This window comes from Calonectris borealis, chromosome 3, assembly GCF_964195595.1.
Source record: "Calonectris borealis chromosome 3, bCalBor7.hap1.2, whole genome shotgun sequence".
Taxonomy (NCBI): domain Eukaryota; kingdom Metazoa; phylum Chordata; class Aves; order Procellariiformes; family Procellariidae; genus Calonectris; species Calonectris borealis.
In genome coordinates this window covers 820,112-847,021 of record NC_134314.1, presented here as the reverse complement: position 1 = coordinate 847,021, position 26,910 = coordinate 820,112, and the positions used below count along the sequence as shown (strand labels likewise).

Below are 26,910 nucleotides of genomic sequence, written 5' to 3'. Positions count from 1 at the left end.
ACATGCCACCCTTTCTGTTATGTCAGTGCAAGCTGTTTATGCACGTAGGGAAACGGATCCGATCAAACCAAGTTTCACGTCAGTGGCACTGCTGTCGGATGTGAAACCACAGCCTCACTTCGGAGCTCTAGAAGTCGGACATCGGATTCCTACATGCTCTTTCCACTGTCGGCGAAGGCAATGGGGATGGGGTTTTTGTTTTGTTCTGAAGCCTACACTCTGGAAGTGACCGTTTCTCTCTTACCCATGAGGAGAGGCTAGCGTAGCTAACTAGACCTCGGCAGTTGACCGGGATTTCTGAGATACTTGATGCAACTCTCGCCGTGGTAGCCAAGTCGGGTACAGAAACTGCCCATTTGCACGTGGCTTGCCTGCAGCATGTCTTAGCGCTCTTTGACTTTGGATCCATAGGATTGGCTTTCTGTGAACAAGAAAGCTAATTCTTCATATTGATTCACTTTTAGAAATTCCTTTGCTCTAATTTTATTCAGCAAAACAAAATCCCTAGTGTGAGGCCAGGTTTGTAGAGTGGTAATGTTTTTTTTAATTAATCCAGATATACACTGTACCCCAAGACAGTTCTTTCATTTATTTGAAAACATTGAAACAAACTGGTCCTGGGAAGTAGATGGATAATCTGTCTTAGATTTAATTTCATTTTCTTATGCCTCCCGGGTTTGAAAATAAGCTTCCCAGGGGTACTTCTGTGATATTCTCCTGTTACAGCCTACCGTTTTGCTGAAATTCTCTCCAGACGGCATTGTTAAAGCTGTGGGGTTTCAGACTTTGGCATTTACGTGACGGACATATAAGCTACATCTGTACTAGTTAACTGACCAGTGCCAGGAGCTGTTCTGTGGTCCTAAGGCCAACTGGAATGGTCTAACCACTTCCATACTATTAAACTCTCTTATTCCCTCAAGCAGGGTGGTTACATGGAAACTGTTTATTAAAAATTATTCCTAGCTGATATTAACACCTGATCTGGATGCCGGAGTCATTTGGGAGAGTGAGTGGTTAAACCAGGCACAGGTTTAATAACATAAAAGCATGCATGATTGCGTTTTAGTGCCAGGAACATTCCCTGGTGTTACTTAAACTAGCAAGAGACAAATCCTTCCTGGCCAGCTGTGGTTCCTGGCTCTTCATGGAGGTCCTGGTTCTGGGAGCCACTTTGAGGTGCAAGAGGCTGATAATTTACTGCTGTCTGAGTGGTGTAAAGGGCAGATAGGCAAAGAAGTGTCAGTGGTTGTATACACTCCACAACTCTCTTTCATTTCTTGGGTCACAGATGGAATAATTCAAACTTTTTGCCCATGCAAAATGGAGTTTATTGGGATGCTTTTGCCAAGAGCTGCATTCTTTGTGATGGCTTCCAGATGTATACAGAACTTCCAGTAATAATTTACTATTCTAGGTTGAGTGGGGGCTTCCACAGATGTAAGATATCATGTCATACTTTTCTTAAGACTTTTGTTCAGTTGGCTACAGTCCATCTATTTGTCATAGAGATGATGTATCACCATGACATTCCCTGCCTTAGTCAGAATCCTTCTGTGTTTATGGCACAGCCTATCCTGTCATTGCAGAGTTGTATCCACTTCATATCTCATTTACAGAGCAGTTTAATTGCAGCATTTCTACTGAGCTGAGAAGTTTACTTCAGAGACTTGGGAGCCAGGAGCTTGGCTTCTGTAGAGTCAAACTGCCTATTACTCTGTCGAAACTCAGCAGCACAAACCGTACAAGCAGTCCTAGATAGGCGTTGATTTGTGCGTGCATTACTCGCATAAAAGCTTTGCTAAAGCATTGGCTGACTTAGGCTTCATGGATGGTACGGCTGATAGCTGAATCAACTGCATGAGCTTAGCAGTGTCAGAAGGATGGTCAGGATGTGCAGTCTTGTTAAAGCGAGTAATAAGGATATATTTTTTAAGGACAGGATTGTCTTGTGTATAAAGTGTATGGTGTAGGTATACTCTGATAGAGTTGCAGTTTAAGCACAAGATGCAGGGCAGTTAGAGATACAGGTGGGGTCTAAGACACAGCTGCTTAGATCGGTATAACTTGTTTTGATCACTGTAGAGTTAAAAATCACATATCTCTTCTGTGTTCGCTCAGGGGATGTGGTTTTGTGCCAGTATTTTGTGGGGAAATACATGCATTAATATCTTGTTGGAACAAGCATGTTGGCAGTGTAACAATAAAACTGGCTGAGTTTTTGCTATTGAAGCAAGCCTATGGTATTCTTCTAAATACAAGAAAAGCATTGGTATAACTTGCCACTGCACCCACCTGCAAGAAGATCTGAGACGACAGAGCTATTAAGACAAGTATTTAACAGCAATTGGTAAAAACAATTATTACAATAGGATAGAGAGTAAGCAGGTGATTACAGAAAGTATCTATGCAGAAATGCATTTGTTCTCCTGGGGAGCATTTGACCCTCATGACTGGTTGTGCCTTCACATTTACTAATTTTCAGTTTATGTTCTTGGAGCTTGGAACCTGCTGGCAGATTATTTGGTTGTCTTTGCATCACAAGAGGTGACTGAGTGATGTTTTTGTGGTTGCTCCATGGTTGGGTTCTGAACCCAGTAGGAAATGTTAGACCAGCTACAAGAAAGGGCTTTATCTAGGTTCCTTCTCTGGCACATTCATAATTTCCAGGAGAAGGAGACTGCTGTTTGCTTTCCTGTCAACTCAGCCATTACCGAGAATGCATGCTGCATGATTCTTTTTGGTCAGTTGGTTGCAAAATACAGGTCCCTACCTGTATCGGTGAAAAAAAACTACAAAGCCTGTGTCCCTACTGCCCTCTTGTGAACTACATGGAAGTTGCATCACTCCATACACAGGCTTTGACAACTCGTAAGGTTCTCACTACTTAAAGGGAACGAGTTTTTTTTCTTGGAGGAACATCCTTGTCTATAGCAGAAAGAAGCTCTCCTGCTAGGTTTAGGTTCTTCTGCCACTGTACATACATATATCACTGTCTAATCATAAAGTCATAGAATCATAGAATGGTGTGGGTCAGAAGGGACCTTTAAAGATCATCTAGTCAAACCCTCTTGCCATGGGAAGGGACATCTTTCACTAGATCAGGCTGCTCAAAGCCCCATCAAACCTGACCTTGAACACTTCCAGTGATGGGGCATCCACAACATCTCTGGGCAACCTGTTCCAGTGTCTCAGCACCCTCATCATAAAAAAATTTCTTCCTCATGTCCAACCTAACCCTACCCTCTTTCAGTTTAAAACCATTGCCCCTTGTCCTGGCACTACAGGCCCTGGTAAAAAGCCTTTCTCCATCTTTCTTATAAGCCCCCTTTATATATTGAAAGGCCACAATAAGATCTCCCCAGAGCTGCCTTTTCTCCAGGCGGAACAACCCAAACCTCCATAGGAGAGGTGTTTCAGCACTCTGACCATTGTGGTGGTCTCCTCTGGACCCGCTCCAACAGGTCCGTTGGTCTTTCTTGTGCCGTGGGTCCCAGAGCTGGACGCAGTACTGCAGGTGGGGTCTCAGGAGAGTAGGGTAGAGGGGCAGAATCCCCTCCCTTGACCTGCTGGCCACACTTCTTTTGATGCATCCCAGGATAGGGTTGGCTTTCTGGACTGCAAGCGCACATTGCCAGCTCATGTCCCATTTTTTGTCCACCAGTACCCCGAAGTCCTTCTCCTCGGGGCTGCTCTCAATCCCTTCATCCCCCAGCCTGTGAATATTGGGGATTGCCCTGACCCAGGTGGAGGACCTTGCACTTGGCCTTGTTGGACCTCATGAGGTTCACACTGGCCCAGTCCTCAAGCCTGTCAAGGTCCCTCTGGATGGCATCGCTTCCCTCCAGTGAATCAACTGCACCATTCATCTTGGTGTCATCTGCAAACTTGCTGAGGGTGCACCCTATCCCACTGACCATGTCATTGATGAAAATATTTAATTGTGTTGGTGCCAGTACAGACCCTTGAGGGACACTACTCATTACTGGTTTCCACTTGGACATTGAGCCATTGACTGTAACTCTTTGGAAGCGGCCATCCAGCCAATTCCTTATCCATCTAAGAGTCCATCTATCAAACTCGTGTTTCTCCAATTTAGTAGCCAGAATGTTGTAATAGACCATTTCAAAAAACGTTGCCACCAAGGATGAGGATAAGGCTGAGGTACTTCATGCCTTCTTTGCCTCAGTCTTTAATAGTCAGAGCAGTTATCCTCAGGCCACTCAGCCCCCTGAGCTGGAAGACAGGGACGGCGAGCAGGATAAACCCCCCCATAATCCAAGAGGAAGCAGTTAACGACCTGCTACGCCACCTGGACATTCACAAGTCTATGGGGCCGGATGGGATCCACCCGAGGGTACTGAGGGAGCTGGCGGAGGAGCTTGCCAAGCCGCTCTCCATCATTTACCAGCAGTCCTGGTTAACTGGGGAGGTCCCAGACAACTGCAGGCTTGCCAATGTGACTCCCATCTACAAGAAGGGCCGGAAGGAGGATCTGGGGAACCACAGGCCGGTCAGCCTGACCTCGGTGCCAGGGAAGATCATGGAGCGGTTCGTCTTGAGGGCGCTCACGAGCCATGTCCGGGACAACCAGGGGATCAGGCCCAGCCAGCACGGGTTCATGGAAGGCAGGTCCTGCTTGACCAACCTGATCTCCTTCTATGACCAGGTGACCCGCTAGTGGATGAGGGAAAGGCTGTGGACGTGGTCTACCTGGACTTCAGTAAAGCCTTTGACACTGTCTCCCACAGCATTCTCCTAGAGAAGCTGGCGGCTCACGGCCTAGACAGGTACACTCTTCGCTGGGTAAAAAACTGGCTGGACGGCCGGGCCCAGAGAGTTGTGGTGAACGGAGTTAAATCCAGTTGGCGGCCGGTCACGAGCGGTGTTCCCCAGGGCTCAGTACTGGGGCCGGTCCTGTTCAATATCTCTATCAACAATCTGGACGAGGGGATCGAGTGCTCCCTCAGTAAGTTTGCAGATGACACCAAGTTGGGCGGGAGTGTTGATCTGCTGGAGGGTAGGAGGGCTCTGCAGAGGGACCTGGACAGGCTGGGTCGATGGCCGAGGCCAATGTATGAGGTTCAACAAGGCCAAGTGCCGGGTCCTGCACTTGGGCCACAACAACCCCAGGCAACGCTACAGGCTTGGGGAAGAGTGGCTGGAAAGCTGCCCAGAGGAAAAGGACCTGGGGGTGCTGGTCGACAGCGGCTGAACATGAGCTGGCAGTGTGCCCAGGTGGCCAAGAAGGCCAACGGCATCCTGGCCTGTATCAGAACTGGTGTGGCCAGCAGGAGCAGGGAGGTGATCGTGCCCCTGTACTGGGCACTGGTGAGGCCGCACCTCGAATCCTGTGTTCAGTTCTGGGCCCCTCACCACAAGAAGGACAAGGAGGTGCTGGAGCGTGTCCAGAGAAGGGCAACGAAGCTGGTGAAGGGCCTGGAGCACAAGTCTGATGGGGAGCGGCTGAGGGAACTGGGGGTGTTTAGTCTGGAGAAGAGGAGGCTGAGGGGAGACCTCATCGCTCTACAACTACCTGACAGGAGGTTGTAGCCAGGTGGGTGTTGGTCTCTTCTCCCAAGTAACAGCGATAGGAAGAGAGGAAATGGCTTCAAGTTGCGCCAAGGGAGGTTTAGATTGGACATTAGGAGAAATTTCTTTACTGAAAGAGTGGTCAAGCCTTGGAACAGGCTGCCCAGGGAAGTGGTGGAGTCACCATCCCTGGAAGTATTTAAAAGACGGGTAGATGAGGCGCTTAGGGACATGGTGTAGTGGGCATGGTGTGTTGGGTTGACGGTTGGACTCGATGATCTTAGAGGTCTTTTCCAACCTTAATGATTCTGTGATTCTAAAGGCCTTACAGAAGTCTAGGTACATGCCATCCATAGCTCTTCTCTTGTCCACTGATGCAGTCACATTATAGAAGGCTACTAGATTACTCAGGCATAAGTTGCACTTCATGAAGTCGTGCTGGCTGTCTCCAGTCACCTCCCTGTCTTCGTATCTTTCGACATATTTTCCAGGAGGATCTGCTCCATGATCTTAACAGTCATGAAGGTGAAGCTGACTGGTAGTTCCTAGGGTCCTCCTTTTTACACTTTTTAAAAACGGGTGTGATGTCTAACGGATCCTCGTTCTTGTCTCCAGAAAACTTGTCTGTCTGTAAGCAGTATTTATTATTTGGAGTAACCTTCATACCCTTGTATATGAAACAGTATGAGATGAGAGCCAAGTCAAAATTGGGAACCTTGGAGGCATGTTTATGTAGTTGTACGATACCTATACAAGTAAGCAACTAGGAAATTACGTTAAGATTTGAAACATAGAATCTGCACATCAATTACAGATGATGCTGCCATTTAACATCATTAGCACAGTGGTTCCTGGTTATGCAAGCAGCCCTTTCTGGTCTCAGACATCGCATACCATGATCAGTTAATTCGGAAGGCTTGGTTCCACATATTTAGTGTTTCGTGGCCTTACCGAGATGTGCATTTGTTTAAAAGATTTTAGATTTCTTCATCCCCAAAGAGAGGAGACGGCAGGTTGACTGTGCGTTGTTATTAATAGCCCGAAGGATGACGTGGCTTTGAGGCGGAGGGAAGGCTGGGATTGCCAGGCAAGATCCAGGTGTTCGTTCTTTTCCAGGTGCGTCTGATGTCGTACCTGGCGAAGGAAATTCTTGGACTCTCTTGTAGCAGCAGTTAACTATTCAGGAAAAGCTTTTCATTTACTAAGCAGAGAGACTGGAACAAGGACACCTTATAAAAGTTGGAAGAAGTAAGATTAAATATTTCTTAGAATTTACCTTAATGGTAACAGGGATAGATGAATATAATTCCATATTATGTCTCCAGGATAGTTAGCTGCAGAGGTATTAGATGTCTCTATTTGCCAGTAATCACAAAACTGTTGATGCTTTAAATATAACTCTTCTCTTTAATTAAAAAACAAAAGACAACAACAACAAAAAAACCAAACAACCCACAAACAAACAAACAAAAAACACCTTAATTTTTGTCGTGATAGTTGCAAGTGAAAGCTACAATTAATTTCACGGCTCCTAGAAAACCAGACTGGCTTTTCCTCTAGCTCTGCTTACCCTCCCTATTGTGGATGCTTTTTGGAGTAACACCGCCATATGCTAAGGTGAGAAAAAACTGCCATCTGACCAGCTGGTCTTCTGCCTACGAGAAGTTCTTAAGCATCTAGCTTATTGTATGCAAAATCCAACATATTCTTTCTTTGTATCCGTAATATTCTTAGCTGTTTTTCTTAACAGTTATCTCCATCTGTTTGTATTTGCAACAGAAATCTTCTCTTGCTCACTTGAATTTGAAACCTTAGAAAATACTACTTTTAACGTGCCCGACTTCCTTCTCCTAATGATTTCATTTAAAAAAAAAAAATCATTTACTGTATGGATCATATATGGAGATTAGTTCTAATTACTCTTTTTTTGTGTGTGTTTACTTTTTTCGGTGTTGTCTGTATGTTTGAAATACTGTTTTCTACATTGTTGAATAACCTCCACTCACATTTGTTGTATCCCTCATCAGAATAAGAATCTTTAACTGCAACTTGGGAACCAATCCTGACTGACCAGTCCTCCATTTCTTGGCATTTTCTGTTCATCTGTTTATGATTTATTTTTGTATGATTATATCGTGTCTATACTAACACCTTCTTTGTGGTGCTACTGTTTGCCTAATATAGATTGAAACTCCCTGAGCAAGGAAGTTGTGATTTTTATCTCTTCATAGGATATGAAATATTCCTGGTAGACAGAATTTGAGTCATAGAGAGGTTTTTAAGGCTGAAGTAGTTTTTGGTGTATATAAAATTGAAATTTTTCTTATAATTAAGTTGTATTTCTTTTTTCTTTGCAGAAAAAGATCATGCTAAACATGTTTTTAGACACACTGATGGCTGATCCACCTCCTCAGTGCCTTGTGTGGCTGCCTCTCATGCACAGACTTGCCCATGTTGAAAATGGTAAATGGAAAATTTTCTTGTTCGAAACATGTGGTCAGAGCAGGGTTTCTGTTCAACGTATGTAAATAGGCTGTCCTTTCTCACGTAACGAAGCACTTAATGCCTTCAGTGTTCCCACTATAACGGTCTTAGTCCCAAAGCATTTAAGCCCAGACTTTTGTTGGAGTATAAAGTGTGCTTCTGGGATGAAGACCGATTCTTTATGAAATCATCAGCAGCAATGTAAAACAAGATTAGAGTTCTAGCATCGCTAGTAGTGGAAGATGAAAAAACAAGCAGCAGAAAAACCATATTCTCTAAATGTTCATGTTTATTCTGAAACTTTTAAAAAACTTCACTTGAACTGTGCTTTAACATACGCTTTCAAGTGTGAACTCCCAAAGATTTTGGTGCCCATTCAAATGTCTGTCTTGAGGTAGCATTTGAGCACATGAGTCACTTCAGTTCTCACTATGGGAGGTAAATGCTGAGCTCCTCTCACTTCCAGACCTTTTCTTAGCTAAAATTTCCTGGGTTTACTGCCTATGGAAAGTATTTAAGGAGCGATCAGGGATGGAAAACTGAAGATTAACAGTGAGAAAGAGTGATGAAAGAGTCATCTGGCTGAGTTCAGGGAAGCAAAAAGGTTTCCTGCAGAAGGTTGTGCAAGTGTATCGAAACTATTTGTTGTTTTTAGTGGCCAAAAAGGTGGTGTGTTTAATTTACTGTACAGTTGCACACAGTATATGTATATGATGTTTTGTATGTGAATTCTAGAAAAAAAAAAACAACTTTTTTTTTCTTCACCCATGAACTAAACTTCATCTTTTGTTTCCTTCCCCACAGAGTAAAAATCATGTTACCATCCTTCAAAACCCCTGCCCTACTTGTCGTTACTTCTTCTGCTTAATGCATTTATAGTCATTTCAAGGTGTATAGACTTCTTCCTTTTAAGACACAGGTAGATAAAATCTAGACTCTGTTTTCGCCTAGCTGTTTACAGGCACAGCTTAGCAGTCTGTCTCTAGCTAAGTTTTCATGATTTATATTCCATTCTCTGTTTCTTGACATTTATGCCTGTGACATGTTTAAGTACTGCTGTGATTCTGATATGCTGGTTTTTGGCATTTGTTTCATTGTCTTCTCTTAATTCTCCTGCAAAGCATATCTGGTTGTGAATTTAATCTGCATTTGTTCAGCAGTGAACAAGATTGGAGTTGCGATGCTCAATGGGCCTTTTCTTCTTTACCGCAACAGAAGAGAAGGTGAATTTCCCAATTGCTCTATATGTTTACAGACATTTCCTGACAACTGTGTCTCTCATTAAAAAAAGTTATTTTAAAAATATTTTTAAGGGGAGCAATTTCATGGAGACAAATCTTATGGGAAAACTTACAAAAAAGGTGGGGAGGTTGATCTAGTTAAAATATTAGGTAAACTACAGTACTGCAGTGTCTTTCCCATTCTTATGTAACAGATACACTAATAGAAGGGCAGCAGTGACTTTCTGCTTTCTTCTTCTTTCTCTATCCTCTTACCCTTGTAAACTTGTACTTCAAGAAAAGCACTCAGGGTGGAATAAATATGGTAAGGAAACAGGCAGTAAAAATGTTTATATGAATTACAGGTCAGGATAGAATTGTGCAGAGCTTCTTAGGCAAGGGTAAAATGTTTAAACATCATGTTTGGACAGAAGCAAATGGTGGAAAGATCTGGAGATAACCATAGTCTGATCTTTTTTTCTGCTCGAAAGTACCTGGAGGAAGTTACTAGATACCCAGAATAATACAATCTTGTAGATTAGTGCATGCATTCCTATATTAACTGACAGCTTCTGTTGCCCTCATTGTGGGATAAGGCTGCTCTAGAATATGCAGATCCCAATCTAACCATCTTCATTGGGAGCAGTTGCATAAGTGCCCCTTTTTCTGATGCTTTCTTCCCAGCAGCCAGAGATTCTCCCCATTCATCTGTTCTGCCAACCCGTCTCCAGATTTAATCCTGTGTTACACATAGGAGTCTTGTTACACATAGGTTTAGCATTCAGGATAGGATGATAGGATAACTTTTAATGTTTGTGGCATTAAAATTATGTTTCTAATTCATATCAGCCTCTTCTACAGCTACCTCCCAAGCTGCTTGCTGAGTTACATTACCATCAATAATTCATGCCAGTGTTCTTGCCCTCTAAGTTACTGCAATATTTTTTTCCTCAGAAACTTTTATTCTGTTGCAAGCGGTGTTTTTGCTCCAGAGTCAGGCAGCAGTTTTTCTGCTTAAAAGTGTTGATGAGAAGTCATCGCAGCTGATGCACAGAGGTATGTGGCAAGCCACAGCAGGCTTAGCAGGTGGGGGAGATCAAGTCTGGACTATGTCCCTAGAGTAAAAGAAGTTAAGGAAGGCTTGGTGTTGGGGGCCTGACTATGGGAAGGTAAAAATAGCAAATCTGAAGGATAGAGACAGTAGGAGGAATGAGCTTGGGATTACCGGGACATGTGGTAGGGAAAGAAATGTTGAGGGAAGACACAGCTCTGATTACAGATGTGCCTGCTAAGGAAAAAGCAAGCCAGAAGCTTTTATAGTTTAAAGTCTGGTTCAAGACATATGCAAGAGTTCATTGTCGCTATGGATCTGGATTGAATATCTCCTATTAAATGGCCGTTTTCAATGTTTAAAAGGCAGAAGATGGAAGATGTGAAGCTTGTGCTGACAATGGCTACTGCTGTGGATTCTGTGACTAAATTAATATGAAGTTACTTTGTAAGGGTTATGTTTGTTTTAATATCTGCATATATTAAAAAAACATAAATTTTGTTGAAATAAATGCTTGTAGGAGGTTACAGGAATACCTGCCTCCTTTCAATTGAAAACTTTTCCACAACATAGGCAAAAACATGAAAGGAACAGAGATCAATGCTGATTTAAAACAGGATCATTTTTTATTTGGGTATGGTGGTATGTTGTGCTAATGCCTTCAGTTAGATTTTTGTCAGCCTTACAAACCAATCCTCTGATTTGGAGGAAAGAGTTAGCCACAAAGATTCTCTAGTCTTCGTCCACTACTTGATAACGAGCTGCTGCCCCAAGTATGTACTACTTTGAGACATTGCCTCCGCTTCTAATCCTGACCAGTTGTTCAGTGCTGTGTGTAGGACTGCTCTGTTCCAGGACTGGCATGGTGGTAACTTCAGCACTGGATAGGGTAGGAATTGGCATCTCCCTATGGCGATCTTGGAGCTGAAATCTGAGACATTAGGTTCCCAGACAAAATACTGGAGTTGTTTCATAGTGCTCCACAGTTATTAAAAGGGCTTAAGTTTCAGATGTTTGATTTGGGCCCTTCATGAATTTGGTACAGTCAGTTTTTAAATTTTAACCTACAGCTAGCACCTATGTTTCAGCAGTATGCAATTTCTTAGCGACAGGTTCTTGCATCCAGTGTGAACTAGAATCAGCAGCAGTCACGATAGGGAGAGTAACTCTGATATCCGCCCAGACGCTGGAGCTTGCTTTACTAGGGTTGCTACTGAAGGTCTCTCTAGCTGATGAACCCCTGTTATGTTGTGATCTGATACTAGAACTTGTGAGAACTGCAAAACCTTTCCACCTTTACTGGTGGAAATTATAAAGGCAGATCCTTCAGGTTCAGAGGCAAAACTTGGACAAAAGGACAGCTCATGATAAATGACCTCCCTGCTCAAGGTAAACTTCACTCTCTAGTGTTACACAGGTTTCTTTTTTTACTGCAGATGCTTTACTGGAGGTGCTGAACTGTTTCTTCGGAATAGATTTGCAAGTTGGGTATTCTGATGTGTACCAGATGATTCTCCAAGTGCACATTCATGAGAATGTGAGGTCTTAAAAATAATTTTGCCTGTCTCTTTCCTCATGAGCCTCACGAAGTTCAACACTGGGAAGTGCAAAGTCCAGCACCTGGGAAGGAATAACCCCATGCGCCAGTGCACACTGGGGGCTGACTGGCTAGAAGACAACTTGGCAGAAAAGCATCTGGGGGTCCTGGTGGACACCAAGTTGAACATCAGCCAGCAATGGCTTCTTGAAGCAAAAAAGGCTAACAGTGTCCTCAGCTGCATTGGGAAGAGCATAGCTAGCAGGTCGAGGGAGATGTTTATTGCCCTCTGTTCAGCACTGTGAGACCAAATCTGGAATACTGTGTCCAGTGCCGGGCTCTCCAGTACAAGGGAGACGTGGACTTACTGGAGTGAGTCCAGCAAAGGGCCACAAAGATGATGAAGGGACTGCAGCATGTGTGGTACATGGATAGGCTGAGAGAGGAGGGACTGCTTAGCCTTGAGAGGAGAAGGCTCAGGGCGACCTTATCAATCTGTGCAAATAACTGGTGGGAAGCAATGGAGAAGATATAGCTATGGTCTTCTCAGTGGTACCCAGTGGCGGGACAAGAGGCAGTGGGCACAAATGGAAATACAGGAAACTCTGTTAAAACACAAGAATATTTTTTTTTATTGGGTGGGTGGTCAAACTCTGCATCAGGTTGCCCAGGTTGTGGAGTCTCCATCCTTGGAGATATTCACAACCCAACTGGAGAATGACCTCAGCAGCCGGCTCTGGATGACCCTGCTTTGAGCAGATCTCCAGAGGTCCCTTCCAGCCTCAGCTAGTCAGTGATTTTGTGATTCTAGGTATGATTGCAATGAAAATCCCATTAAATCATTCCCTGAAGTTCTCTTCCACCGTTAGTCTGTAAGCAATGTTTATCTGATAAAATGGACTCAGTCCATAAAGATCCATCCTTTAAGTTTGTGTCTGTGCTACTACTATCTTGAACAGTTCCTTGTAGCGTTTAGTAGTAGTCTTGTTCTGGAGTCAGTTGTTGATTTCCACTGCAAGTTAATTTTCTCTGGATTGCACCTTGTCAGAGCGTAGTGCTTCTGTTCCCTGACCTTTCCTCCCAACCAGATGTTTGTCTCCTTCACAGCTTGTAAATATTCTCATTAATTACTCTGGCAATCACTGCTGAGTTACTTCAGAGGCACTTGAACACCTCGGTTGACACCTTTAAAAAAAATAATAATAATCCTGCAATCTCCTTGATTGTCTTTTCAACTCTGATATAAGCAAAAGGCAATTAAGCTCTGAACTGAGCTTGTTTTATTGGAGAAATAACATTTATAGGTAAAAAATAACATACCTTCTTTCTCAAGGCATCAAATAAACTCCATGGATTGCCAGTATTGATCTAAACAAATAGGCCAGCATGTTATTTTTGAGAGCCATCATCTCAGTTTGCATGCTAATATGCAGCGTAATAACAGTATGCTTTTGTGCAGGCTTTCTAATCTGTTTAGTTATGCTTTTGTGGAAATAGGATCCTTGGTAAATGCAAGTGGAAGAAGTCTTCAGGCTATGTTTTTTTTTCCTCTCCCATTTGTAACAAAAGGAAAATATAGAAAAGAATATCTAGCTTTTAAACTTGCCATGGCTTTTATCTTAAGCTTATATTAACATTTGTAGAAATATTTTGCTAGCTTGTAGACTCTCTAGGGTAAGGATTGTATCTGACCTGAAATACAACAATTTTAATAAAACAAATGTGTGTGGTAGGGAGAATGCAGTTCCTGTTTAGGAGTTCCCAATTAAAAAATGTTCCATAACATTTTTTTTAACCCTATCAGATCTTTCTTCAGTCAGGTATTATAACTCAAGCTTTGGCCGCCTTTGTGACAAATAAATCTTTAACTTTCCCAGAAGATCAAAGTAATTTCAATAATTTCTGAATGGGATTGAGAGTTTGTGCCGTGCCTAAAATGAAAAAATTTGTGTTTATCAGCTGTTAAGCAGCCTTAGCTAGGGTAAAACTTTTACTTTTCACAGGGAAAGATAGAGCCTCGCAGTGGAATTCATTTTCGACTTTCCTTTGAAAAAGGGGAAAAAAGGAAAAAAGAAAGCTAAAAAATGCACAGAACTGCGGTGGTGATGCCATTTTTGGTTTTTGGCTTTTTCACGTTTCTTGAACGGGGGAAGGTGATTTCCTAGGAAGATATGCCAGGCATGTTGAAGTACGTGGACCATCTTTACACTTCCCTGTAACAACAGGACGCCCTTGGTGGGAAGGCGAGCGGAGGCTGGCCGAGCTCACGTGCGACTGTCGCAGAGCTCCGACACCCCTCGTGCTCTGCGTCTGATCTCTGCCCCCTTCGCCTTTCCTCCCCCCTCGCTTCCAGGTGGGCAGCTCAGCGGCTGAGCAGTGTCTCAGTGTCTGGGTGGGTTGTGTTGCCATTTCTCTGCTTTTCCTGAAGCACAGGGGAAACTTCCTTTCCAGAAGCAGAATTGCCTTATTTTCCCATTTTTCTTTCTTTCTGTGCTTCCCCAGGTTTCTGTGAATTCTAGCTTCCATTAAGAAATGTAATATAAGTTTACAGACGTACTCAGAATTATTTCAGAATGATCCTGATGGTGGTAAAGGAGTTCCAGTGACAGAAACTCGTGCTTTCGATGCAGTCTGTCCTTTGCTGCTCTGAATGTATCGCCGACATCCATCGAGACACTAGCGTCTCTTTTTTCCTTGTTGTGATTTTGGCACAATGTTTTTATGAATACTCAGGAGCCAAAATTTTTTCAGTTTTTGCTTTAGAGGATCTAGATATTTTCATGGGGGTCTGCATTGTCCTTGGGTTGTCAGTAGGTAAAAAAAAAAAGGCTTAATAAGAAAAATGTAGCATTAAAATCTTCTGTACCAGCAATAGGTGATTTCTTGCACTGCCCGAGTTGTAAGTTGTCATTAAGGAACTCTTCTGATCGTGAACTCTCGTCCTTAAAGACCAGTTGTAAACTATTTAGGTTCTCCAGATGATTGTTTTAAAGAAAGGAAAAGGAAGCTACAAACTGCTGTAGACATCGTTGTAATTAGGAAGACTGATGCCCCTCCGAGCGGCACAGTGTCACTTGTACTTACGAGTGAGAACAAACACCTGGACGCACGTTTCGAGAAGAAGCCTCTGCAAAGGTATTTCAGTCCATGCTGCCCTGGTATTTTAATTCCTGTCTGTGATAACTTGGGTAGCACAAGTCAATAATTCTGTGTAGCATTTTTACAGAGTACAGGAATATGTTAAGCTACTACTCAGCGGAGTAGACAACTTAGGCTGGGTCTTGTGATACGCTTGTGTTTTTCTGTGCCCTGGTTAAGAGCCATCATCTGACTTGGCACCTTGGAGTGCGCCTCACTGGTAGTATTCTGTGAGTTTTTAAGCCCATCATTTCTTTTCCAGATAAAAATTCTGCAATGCGGTTCAGTCTTTTCTGTTTTGCTGGTCCCTAAGCTTTCCAGTGGAATGTAGATTATTTTAAAAGGTTCTTCTACGTAGGCTGCTGTATAGCACATGCCAGATTGCTCCTGTTCATCATAACCTGCTGATGCCGTGGAAGTAGTCCATTAGATCCATGTGGTCCGTGGATCACAGGTTGTACAGCAATGTTGCACTGCAATGAGTGGAGCAGGATGTGTTTAGTCCTAGAGCTTAGGTTTTGTTTAGAGATTTGGCAGCAGAATGCAGGACCAGAGAGTACTTGGGTGTATCCACAACTGTTAATTTAGACCAAGGAGGTCAGGTTCCTGCTTTAGTCAATAGGAAGGTATAGATTCCTGCTCTAAACTGCCACCTAAGCAGGCCTCTATTGATTGATTTTAGCTAAGGACGTTAATCTCCTGGAAGAGTTCTCTTTCCGCTCATTTGAATAGTTTCCATGGAAAAATCGGAAAGTCAGAGTTGAAACCTGGAGCTTGGCATGTACGTTATATACTAGACATGATTTCTGTGGTAAAATTACATACAGCTTTATAAGGCGTGCAGTATTTGGAGTATTTGGCTTTTTGTGGTATGTGTTGCTCAATTAAGCAGATGATTGCATTTTCATCTCGTAGCTAACAGTATCATTTGTATTTTACATTGGAGTAATAGAATTCAGAAGTGATGAATGTATGCATCAATACTGCTGGCCTGGGTCCACTGGGACAAAACAAAATCTTGTAGCAGTATGTCTTGTTTATAGCTCATAGAATCATAGAATCCTTAAGGTTGGAAAAGACCTCTAAGATCATCGAGTCCAACCATCAACCCAACACCACCATGCCCACTACACCACATCCCTAAGGGCCTCATCTACCCGTCTTTTAAATACCACCAGGGATGGTGACTCCACCACTTCCCTGGGCAGTCTGTTCCAAGGCCTGACCACTCTTTCAGTAAAGAAATTTCTCCTAATGTCCAATCTAAACCTCCCCTGGCGCAACTTGAGGCCATTTCCTCTCTTCCTATCGCTGTTACTTGGGAGAAGAGACCAACACCCACCTCGCTACAACCTCCTTTCAGGGAGTTGTAGAGCGATGAGGTCTCCCCTCAGCCTCCTCTTCTCCAGGCTAAACAACCCCAGTTCCCTCAGCCGCTCCCCATCAGACTTGTGCTCCAGGCCCTTCACCAGCTTCGTTGCCCTCCTCTGGACACGCTCCAGCACCTCCATGTCCTTGTAGTGAGGGGCCCAAAACTGAACACAGGATTCGAGGTGCGGCCTCACCAGTGCCGAGTACAGGGGCACGGTCACCTCCCTGCTCCTGCTGGCCACACTATTTCTGATACAGGCCAGGATGCCGTTGGCCTTCTTGGCCACCTGAGCACACTGCCGGCTCATGTTCAGCCGGCTGTCAACCAGTACCCCCAGGTCCTTTTCCTCTGGTCCTTTCCAGCCACTCTTCCCCAAGCCTGTAGCGTTGCCTGGGGTTGTTGTGGCCGAAGTGCAGGACCCGGCACTTGGCCTTGTTGAACCTCATACATTGGCCTCGGCCCATCGATCCAGCCTGTCCAGGTCCCTCTGCAGAGCCTTCCTACCCTCCAGCAGATCAACACTCCCGCCCAACCTGGTGTCATCTGCAAACGGACTGAGGGAGCACTCGATCCCCTCGTCCAGATCGTTGATAAAGATATTGAACAGGACCGGCCCCAAAACTGAGCCCTGGGGAACACCGCTCGTGACCGGCCGCCAACTGGATTTAACTCCCTTCACCACAACTCTCTGGGCCCGGCCGTCCAGCCAGTTTTTTACCCAGCGAAGAGTGGACCTGTCTGAGCCATGAGCCGCCAGCTTCTCTAGGAGAATGCTGTGGGAGACAGTGTCAAAGGCCTTACTGAAGTCCAGGTAGACCACATCCACAGCCTTTCCCTCATCCACTAGCGGGTCACCTCGTCATAGAAGGAGATCAGGGTGGTCAAGCAGGACCTGCCTTCCATGAACCCGTGCTGGCTGGGCCTGATCCCCTGGTTGTCCCGCACAAGGCTCGTGAGGGCCCTCAAAACCAACCGCTCCATGATCTTCCCCGGCACCGAGGTCAGGCTGACCGGCCTGTGGTTCCCCGGATCCTCCTTCCGGCCCTTCTTGTAGGGTGTCACATGGGCAAGCCTGCAGTCATCCGGGACCTCCCCAGTTAACCAGGACTGCTGGTAAATGATGGAGAGCGGCTCGGCAAGCTCCTCCGCCAGCTCCCTCAGTACCCTCGGGTGGATCCCATCCGGCCCCATAGACTTGTGAACGTCCAGGTGGCGTAGCAGGTCGTTAACTGCTTCCTCTTGGATTATGGGGGGTTCATCCTGCTTGCCTTCCCGAGCAAGACAGTAAGCGTGCCTTCAGTAAGCTTAGAGATAAAAGGAACTTGGAGTTAGGGAACAAAATAGGGTCAATTTTTTTTGTCTTTGCAATCTGAAAACCTAAATCATGTGTATATTTTGATGTTGGAGAGCAAGGGGAACAGACCAAAGAAAATAATAATAAGGAAAGAATGGCTATGAGGAGTCTGCCGTAAATCACAGGATGGCATAAGACCTTTGAATAAATTAGGGGTTTGTAGAAGAAAGCAAATGAGAAGCATCTGTGTGATAGAGGAGGGAAGAAGAGGAAGAGGAGAAAGGATATACCACATTCTTCCAGTTTTCATTTGGAAGAATTTACAAGCTTTGATGGTGAGGTTAGTTTTGTGACGAGATTTCTTCTGAGGATCCTCTGCAACGCAGGAGCCTGAGCAGAGTTAGTGATGCTGGGGTGGGTCAGATGGGCTGGGAAGTAGAAGGACCTGTCCCACAGGGGCAGAACACTTGGGAACTGAAATACAGTGGCAGTCACTGACTGTATCAGTTGAAAAAAACTTGCTGAATACAGATACATGATTGGGAGTCAGAAGAAGGAGGCAAAGCCAGACATGAGAACTGGGTTCATGGTCCAGTCTCTCTAGCTGCTCCCCTCGCCTGCCCTTCCTCCACCTTTCGTAGGAACTGGTCTGCTGGCAGGAGTGACGGCGGAAGGAGCAGGTTGTCTCTCTCAAGGAAGACCCAGTAGGAAGTTTGAGTCTGGAGTACTGGCAGATAAAGGGAATGACTGAAGACTTGGATGCAGTGAAAGGTGGAAAGAAGCTTAAAACGCCCACTCCCATATGTGGCAGGGAGCTTTGGGTAACAGGACACCTTCAAAAGAGAAGGTGTCAACAACAAAAAATGTTCAGATCACTGAGGCAGAGAAAATGAAGCATTTTGATTAGTATTTCAGGGGCAGGAAAGGAAGAGTAGGAAGGAGAGAGGAAAAATGGACCGGGACATGAGGTGAATTCTTACAGTCCATAGGCAGGAGGGGTCATGGTGGTTCACGTGTGACTTGGAGTTGGGCATGTCAATGATGTGAAAAATGTTTTCAATTGACTGCTTCATGCCAACTTCAATCCAGCTGGATTTATGCAGATGGGAGCATGGAAAGCGGTCTGAACAGGAGAGAAGAGAAATAAAGTTTGCAACACCATATTTTATGGCATTCACAAAGGAACAAAAAAATGGGAAATGAGTAATATCTACATTTGATCATGACATACCACCTGCCAGTAAGCCAGAAGGGGGAAGACAGCAGGTTGGTACTAAGAGGAAGCACGCCCTTCCACTTCATTTATTTGTTTCCCATCCATAGCTAAACTTTGTTACTTTCAGAAAAAGAAAAAAAAAACACAAAAAAAACCACAAACAAACCAAAAAGTACACCTCTTCAGTTTCTATCTTGATGGCCAGATACCTTGCCCATGATCTAATCATGTCTGATACTATTCCAATTGTTCCAATCTTCTCTTTACCAATCATTTTTAGAGCATGCTTTTTGCAGTACATTGAGTGCTGTCGCCATTATTATTTTGCCTCATGTTTTATTTTATCCGAATGTTGTTATTGCTTTCCTAAATCAAGCATATCAATTTCAAGTTTTTGATTCTTTGGTTCAGGACTCTAGTACTTTTGTCCTCTTTTCATCAATAGTAATCTCTTCTAAATGCATAGAGTCAGAGAAGATAAGAGACGTTTTTGAAAAGGTGGGGAAGAAGAGACAAGATCAAATGGTACGCAGAGGTAGACAGACCGTGCTGCGATCAGCTGATACCAGTATATTGGCTTTCATTAAGGTAGTGACCTAATGCTGTAGCTTAGCAGGAGACAGCAACCCTGCCACAAGCAGAAAGGATATTGCAGGAGAGGGCAGGGGGTGGGTTGTGCAAAAAAAAAAAAGCTTTGGGAAGCTGTGACTTCATCCACCTCTCTTTCCAAAGGCAAACTTGAATGTATGTAAACATTCTTGAAAGATTTGTCTCGTCGCTTCTTAAAATCCTCTATCAAAAGTTTCAACACCTCCTTGGACTTGAAGCTGGGGTGAGATCTGTTTAAATATTCTTAGGCCAAGAAAGTTTTTTTCATAATTTTCTAGCATGAGTTTTTTCTTATTGCAGTTTAAACCCTTAAGTACCTGTTTTTTGGCCACTGGCTCTGGAGAATGTATTGCTATTTTTGTAAGTACCTCTTGCATGTTTGATGATACCTTCTCACAGTCTACTCCGAGCTAAGATGTCTACTAGATGTTGTTCAGACAATTCTATTGCTTTCTCCTGTACATATAATTAACCCACATCTTCCTTGAAATGTGATGCCCCAAATCGGACATTTTTGATGATCATTCAATATGTTTATGAAAAATATTGACCAGTGTGTGACCTGGAATAAAGCCCTTTGCTCGTTAGATCTTTCCGTTTTGACAATTAACTGCTCTCTGGTCTTTTTCCAATGAGATTCACATCCAAATTACAGTCCTTTCATCTATTGTGTATTTCTCCCTGTCATGAGAATATCCTGGGAGACCAATTTTGTAAGAATTACTGAAGTAAAATGGAAAGTTGATGGCATTTGATGCCTGTTTCCTATTTTCAAGGTCAATTACTCTGTCATGGAAAGACATTAGGTTGAATTGGCAAATGTTGTCCATGGCTCATTTCTCTGTTGTTCTTCAGGTGCTTACAGTACTTTGCTTTATTATTTGTTCCAGTATGTATTCTACAAGTTAAAATAAGATGAGAAGTCAGTAGTTACATATGTATAATTTCACACCCTTTTAAGGATCATAATTACAATTCTTCTAATGTCCCTTTTAAATCCCCTGCTAGTTTTCTCTCATTCTGTTTTTCTAAATTTGTCTCTGAATATTTTAACCCTCATTAATAATTTGGCCCAGTTTTCACTTCTGTAGACTTCCTTTCAAATTTTAGGTTATTGAGGAGCTCTTAAATTTTAGCTACATTAGTCTTTTACTACAGTCTGCTCTTTTCTCTGCACTGAGATAGTTTATGCTTGTTTCTTTAACGTAACTTTTTTAAGGAACTGACAGTTCTCCTAACTCATTTTTCTTCATGTAGCTTACCTACTAATTCTCATGAGTTTACTGAAATCTGCTGCATTGAAGTCATGTTTTCTCTCCTGCACTTCCTAGAATTCACAAAATTACTCTGTTGGCATGTTAACTTAAGGTCACTTGTTGTCATCTTTTTTAACCAGTTCTTTTCTACTGTTTGATACAAATCCTGAAGTCCTCCTTTTCATTGCTTTCTCTACCTTTTCTATTAAAAAATAAAGTCAGTTCCTCTACAGTCCATTCCCAGTGGGCATTTGTATATTGAAATCGCCTACAACAATCAAGTCCTTTGCTTTATACAGCGTTGCTACGTGCTGCGGTAAAGCGTCGTCCACTTGATCATCTTGGCTTAATTATCCATGGCACTTCTGATCAGGTTAATTGCTGTAATTGTTACCCCTGTGTTTTCAACAGTTTTGGCATATGCATCCACTCTTGAGGTAGCAGGCACTTCTGCGCTGTTGAACTGGCCAAACCTTCCCGTAGAGGCGGTATCTCTCTACATTAACTTTATTTCCCTGGGCAGTATTGCACCAAGTCTCAGTTAGAATAGCTAAGTCATAATTTTTATCATACAACAAAACTTCAGACTCTTTCTAATTATTTCTCTTACATCTTTCAGTAGTTAATAATAGACATATCTAAGAATTCCAGCTGACTAGCCAGTGAGTCTTTCCTGTGGTCTTCTCCATAGCACAGTTATTTATACCTGTCTGTAATTACTTATGCTGTAGAGCCACAGCAATGCTAAACCATTTGCTCCTGTAATTCACCTTCACCTTCATCCTCCCATTCTATTTCCTGTGCCTCACCTTTTAAGATGCATTTGACATAGTAAGGTATCTCCTTTACCTCATTCTCACATTCGTCTTCTGTTTATTCTGAAGATTTCTCTCTTAAATGGAGCAAGTCTGTGATTGTTTGTTCATGGGTAGAAGAACAGGGAAGAAGCATTTATTTAGTTTTTTTTAGCCTGCTTCTGATGGTGCCTCTGCATGTCATACCTAATTTAATTTTCCAGTTCTCGAGATGTTAAGATTTAGAGGTACATTGGGGTTTCTTCTGTTTAAGCTGTAGAGGTACAAAAGGCAGCTGGCAGTTGGGGAAGAGCAAGGGAAGCTCCTACGTGAGAGGTGATTCAGAGCAGAAGCCCGTTGGGGTGGTCTGAATTTGCCTCTTCTGTGAAAAGCTCTCTCAGCTGACTCTAGGGCAAAGTGAGCTCTTTAGGCAGAAATTAACCTTTGTGAATATAGCCTTTCTGCTTTCCCTGTCCACTCGTATGTATTCTCAGTGTTGTTGGACTTCCCTGGAGACTTCTGGGTCTGAATGTATCCGAGGAGGGAGAAATCTGAAGAAGGAATATTGAACTGCTATGTTATATCAACTTAAATTCACGGTTAATCTTACCGAAATTACATGCTCTGCACTCAAAATCCATGACCTGCCCAGAATAACAAGTTGGTTTAGTCGTTAAGAACCTGGTGGGGGGGTTGGAAGCTCCAATGAAATTTGATGGTTGAGGTTTTCCTAAAGTTTGCTTATTACTTTTCTTTTTTTCTTTTTTCCCCCCCTCCTTCCTCATCTCCGCCAAGTCTTCCATCCCGTGGAATGTTCGTATTGCCGGTGTGAGAGCATGATGGGTTTCCGGTACCGATGCCAGCAGTGCCACAACTACCAGCTCTGTCAAAACTGTTTTTGGCGTGGCCATGCAAATGGTCCTCATAGCAACCAGCATCAGATGAAGGAGCATTCCTCTTGGGTAACTCACCTTTGTTTGTCATGCTGAAACAACCACCTCTGTACTAATTTAATCTGAAAGTTAACGTTTTTACAGTAGAACTGCACAGTAGAACTTTTAAAGGTTTTCAAATAGCAAAAGCGTATAAATAGGTAAACTCTACTGTTTTTATTACAAGTAATGTTGTTAATTTATTGATGGTTGTCATTGCATTTAGTACTGTTTAAAGCACACAAGACAGCACCGTCCTTCTCAAGACCTTAACATGTGTTTTCTTCTTCTCTTCACATCAGTCCTACTCTTCTTATATTTTCTTCTCTTCTAGCTTAAAAAGACTTAAGGGTTGCAATACCTTTCCTCCCCAGAAAGGTAAACCAGTTAGCATGAATGCTGTGCTTAGAAAGGAACTTTATCCAAGTGGCATCTTTAAAAATAGTATTTCTTTGTATTGTCGTTGTCCCGACAATTTTAAATATATGCGTTGAAAACTCTTAACTAAAAAGCCTTAAAGAAATTATATGAGAAATAACATTCAGTTAGATGGCTATATGATAATCACATCTCAAGAAACAATAGACAATTTTAGATATAAAAACCTATTTTATGGCAAAAGATCAAGCCCAACCTTTTGCTTATTCAAAAAGAAGCTCAAATAATGATTGGATTATAATTAGTAATTACCTTCATGATGAAGAGTCATTATAGTATTACCGTTTAATTTAGAAAATTGGGGCTTTATACTATTCAGTAGTTGGAAGGTGAAGATAGGAAAATTTGGTCTTAAATATTGTCCTTTTTTTAAATTATGTGGGTAATAAACTTCTGGAATGTTTAATCTGAACTACCAGTTCAGTAGTACATTATCATCTCCTGAAGTGTATAAATCCAGTCTGGATTTTTTAATACAAAGACGTATCTAAGTAGTAGCTCTAACTCTAATGTAGATATTTCCTTCTGAAGTCTCTGACCTGTGTTTGCAGAGAGTCGGGTTAGACGGATTGTGCCCCATCCTGGCACTAGGATCTGTGAATCTATCATCCATCTTGTTTCAGTATCAACTTCTGAGGCATTTAATTCTTACTAGGCCATACCGAGTAAGTTGATTTTAAGATATAATGTGAATCGGAGGAGTGGAAAGTTAGGTAAATGGCAAAGGAGGGTATTCAGGCTGTTTCTGGTGAATGAAACAGTGCAGGCTGTTGCATGACCTGAACTGCAGGACTGTCAGAACAGTCCCTGCTTTAGCGTGGCCAAACAGCACGCTCCCAAGCAGCTCCTAAGGTCAGTTTGGGAGTGGCGCAGGCGAGGAACCATGCTACTAGACAGCCTGGGTGCAGCCACCGTGCCTTGGAGATCAAGAATTCAGGTTATCTGCCTTCAGGACCGGGTGCTGGCGCTGGGACTGTTTCCTTCCGTACTCTTCATGTAGAAGGAGAAGAGGGAATTGCACATACAGAAGCAACACTGAACAAAGCACAGAACTGGAAGTAGAAGATTACTGGGAACAGCAGAAGATACTGGGAAACAGAGTTTTTACAGAACAAAAGGAAGGAATGTATGAAAGAAAATAATGACAGTTGGGAACTTTGAAGGAGACTAGATTTTAATATCTTATCTCATGAAAACATTGATATATAAAAACAATTGGTCCAGAAGTCTGTAGAAGGAATTTTAGCTGCAGCAAATTTGGCTGTCTTGTACAGAAACAAAATGTAACTCACACTAGTAAGAAATTCCAATGAAACGGAAGGAACGCTTTTAAAAGGTGTGCTTATGTAAATCTGCTATGTTTGTAGGGGGATTGTCTAGTACAACTACGGAGTTATGCCTGGACATGAGCCACAAGAATAAAAGGCATGAAGAGTGAAGGAAATATTTACATTTCTTGTTCAGCATAATCAGAATCCAAATTAAAGAAAAATGAAATTAAGAGGCTAAAGGTTATCTAAAGGTGAAGCAAAGATAAAAGATGGAAATCCAGGGCAAAAATGGAGAAATTTGAGGATTTCAGTATACAATAAGGCAATCATAAGGAGCATTTATGTTCCTGTAGTATAAAGTAATATTTCTGGCTCTAGCTCTAGAAACTTTTTTCTGAGCCGTTTTAACCATCTGCTGGGTTTTTTAAGCAACAAAGTGTTTTAAATGGACTGAAAAATTCAGGGGTATATAAAATACTACTACAGACTGGGTTGTCTCCTATAAACTGAGCACGGAAGAGGGATCTTTTAAGAGAGAGGTCTCTTACATATTTTTTTCTTTTAATCTTTTTTTAACTTTTGCAAGTCTTGGGTGTTAATTTTACAAAAATTGAAAATTAGTCTTTCTTAATTTAAAAAAATATATCTTAGTTTTGGATTTGGACTGTATTGCTAGTTAAATGACAGACAATGGAATCCATCAATTGGTGAAGTCAGGGAATCTGAAGTGTCTTTTTCACGTCAGTCTGCAGTAGGACACTTCTGCCTTCACCAGCTGGGTGATAGTACTGCTGGTAAAGGGGCAAAGCTGAACATGATAAAAAGATGAAGAATACCCAGCAAAGGGAATGAATTTGAAGGTGTCTATTCTGGATCACTTAGGTTTTCACAAAAGATGCAGTTCAGTACAGAAAATTGCAAAGTTCTCGGGTGGGACTAAGCAGCCTCCAAGTTTCATGAAGGGAGCAGTTCTGCAGAAGACAGTTTGGGGAAGACGGTTGCTTATGAACTGAACGTGCATCAACAATGTCAGACTGTTGTGAAAACACTACATTGGTGCCTAGAAAGGAAGACGTGACTGCAAAATGCGCATCCTAACTCTTTCGTTCTACTGAGCACTGGTGCAGCCTCAGCTGAAACAGCATGACCTACTTCTGTATTGACTCAACAATAATTTCTTGAGTGAAGACCCAAAGACTCCTGCTGACCAGATCTGCAGAGATTAGCTGGTACTCTGATACAATAAAAAAAGAAATTTCGTTTTCCTGGGTTTTCAAGCCAGCCAGATCTAGTTCAGTCTTGGATGGTGTATTTTCAGAGCTTTGGAGTCCCAAGACTCAGAATAAGCATTAATAATAAGTATTCTCATAAGGTTCTTTTTCCTGAAATTCTGAAGTGCCTTTGATAATTTTTGATACTATAAATCACATAGTATAGTGATTTTTTTAAAAAAATTATATATTAAAAAATACGTATATTACTATAGTGATTACACATATGTACGTATATGTAATTTCAGGCAGAAACCTTTTTTGAAAGAGAGGTTTTGCTGCATGAACACGCTGCTTGTTGGGGCCTGTTTGGGGGGGCGGAACTTCAAACAGTTTCCAAAATTTTCCTTCTGGGCTATTTCAATTTTGGTTTTATTAAATAGCCTTAAACAGTGATTCATTTAGTTATGTATGTGCAGCAGAACTGAAAGTCAAATTGTTCATTTTGAAAGCATGTAGATTAGTCATTGTTCATTCTGTTTGTTTATTTTTTTGTTTAGCCTGCTAAATTTAAGCAGTCTTTGTCATCCATAAATTCCAGGCAAAATGTTAAAACAGCCAAGTTACCCTCAAGGCTTGTACCCTAAGGTACACGTTTCGATGGCTTATTATCAACTGCAGTTGAGTTAGAACGCTCTTCCTGCTATAAATAATGGAATGTTTGTTATTTATAACCACCCTTAACACGGTGGCTTTGGAGTATGTATGAACAAACCAAACAAACGCTTAGTTGTTTCTATAGTGATAATATCTGTGGCTTCCGTTGGGAAGTCATTATACTGGGTACTAATCGAATCTAAACCAAAAGACAGACCCTTTCATCTACCGAGTTAAAGTCTAGCAATACTGTAAGTAGCTGTTAATAAGATTTTGCTCTCAAAATTACATCTCCTATATTTCTGGTTCATTTAATTTCCCATTTAGATGACCTTAAAAGTTATTAAAAATTTCTGAACGTGTTTTTGTTCAGTCCCCCAGAAACAAGCTGAAAGGGAACACGGTATTAAACGGTGTGCTCTGCATCCCTGTCACGTTGCTGTCTGTGCCGGCTTTCGCCATCACACGGGCTCCTCTTTTCAAATGAGGTGAAAACCCCTCCTTTTACCTCGCCGCACCTTCCAGCAGAGGGCACGCTGCCCCCGCGCACAGCCCGGACATCGGGGCGGCGGCGAACCCCCCGCGGGGAGCTGCAGGCAGGCTCCTCTGCTTCAGCTTCCCTCTCGCAGTCCCACTTCCGAACCTGCCTTACTCTCGCTTCGCTTACCTATTGGCTTCTCTCTACTTAATGCACTGGGCTGCTTAGCGCAATTCCTCTCCTGGGAGAAGAGGGAAGGTTCTCTGTGCCCTGACGTGGAAAATTTTTGTGCTTGCTTACCCATTTTCAGTATAGAAGCAGCGTGGATGCGCTGCCTTAATTCGTGTTTGCATCCTGCGTAGGTTACAGTTGTGATATTACAAGTCGTATCAGCAAAGTGAGGCAGATACTGCGGGGGGG

At 42.7% G+C, this 26,910-nt stretch overlaps 1 protein-coding gene across 2 annotated transcripts in view; it reads left to right on the top strand.

Annotated features, from left to right (window-relative positions):
• DTNB (dystrobrevin beta) overlaps positions 1-26,910 on the top strand; it is a 216,309-nt gene that overhangs the window by 40,037 nt on the left and 149,362 nt on the right. Inside the window, exons 8-10 of one of the 2 annotated variants that reach the window (XM_075144761.1) lie at positions 7,890-7,995; positions 9,174-9,239; positions 22,299-22,465. In XM_075144761.1, the coding sequence (XP_075000862.1) occupies positions 7,890-7,995; positions 9,174-9,239; positions 22,299-22,465 (339 nt within the window). The remainder of the gene's footprint in view (positions 1-7,889; positions 7,996-9,173; positions 9,240-22,298; positions 22,466-26,910) is intronic. The other variant, XM_075144762.1, reaches the window with a different exon arrangement.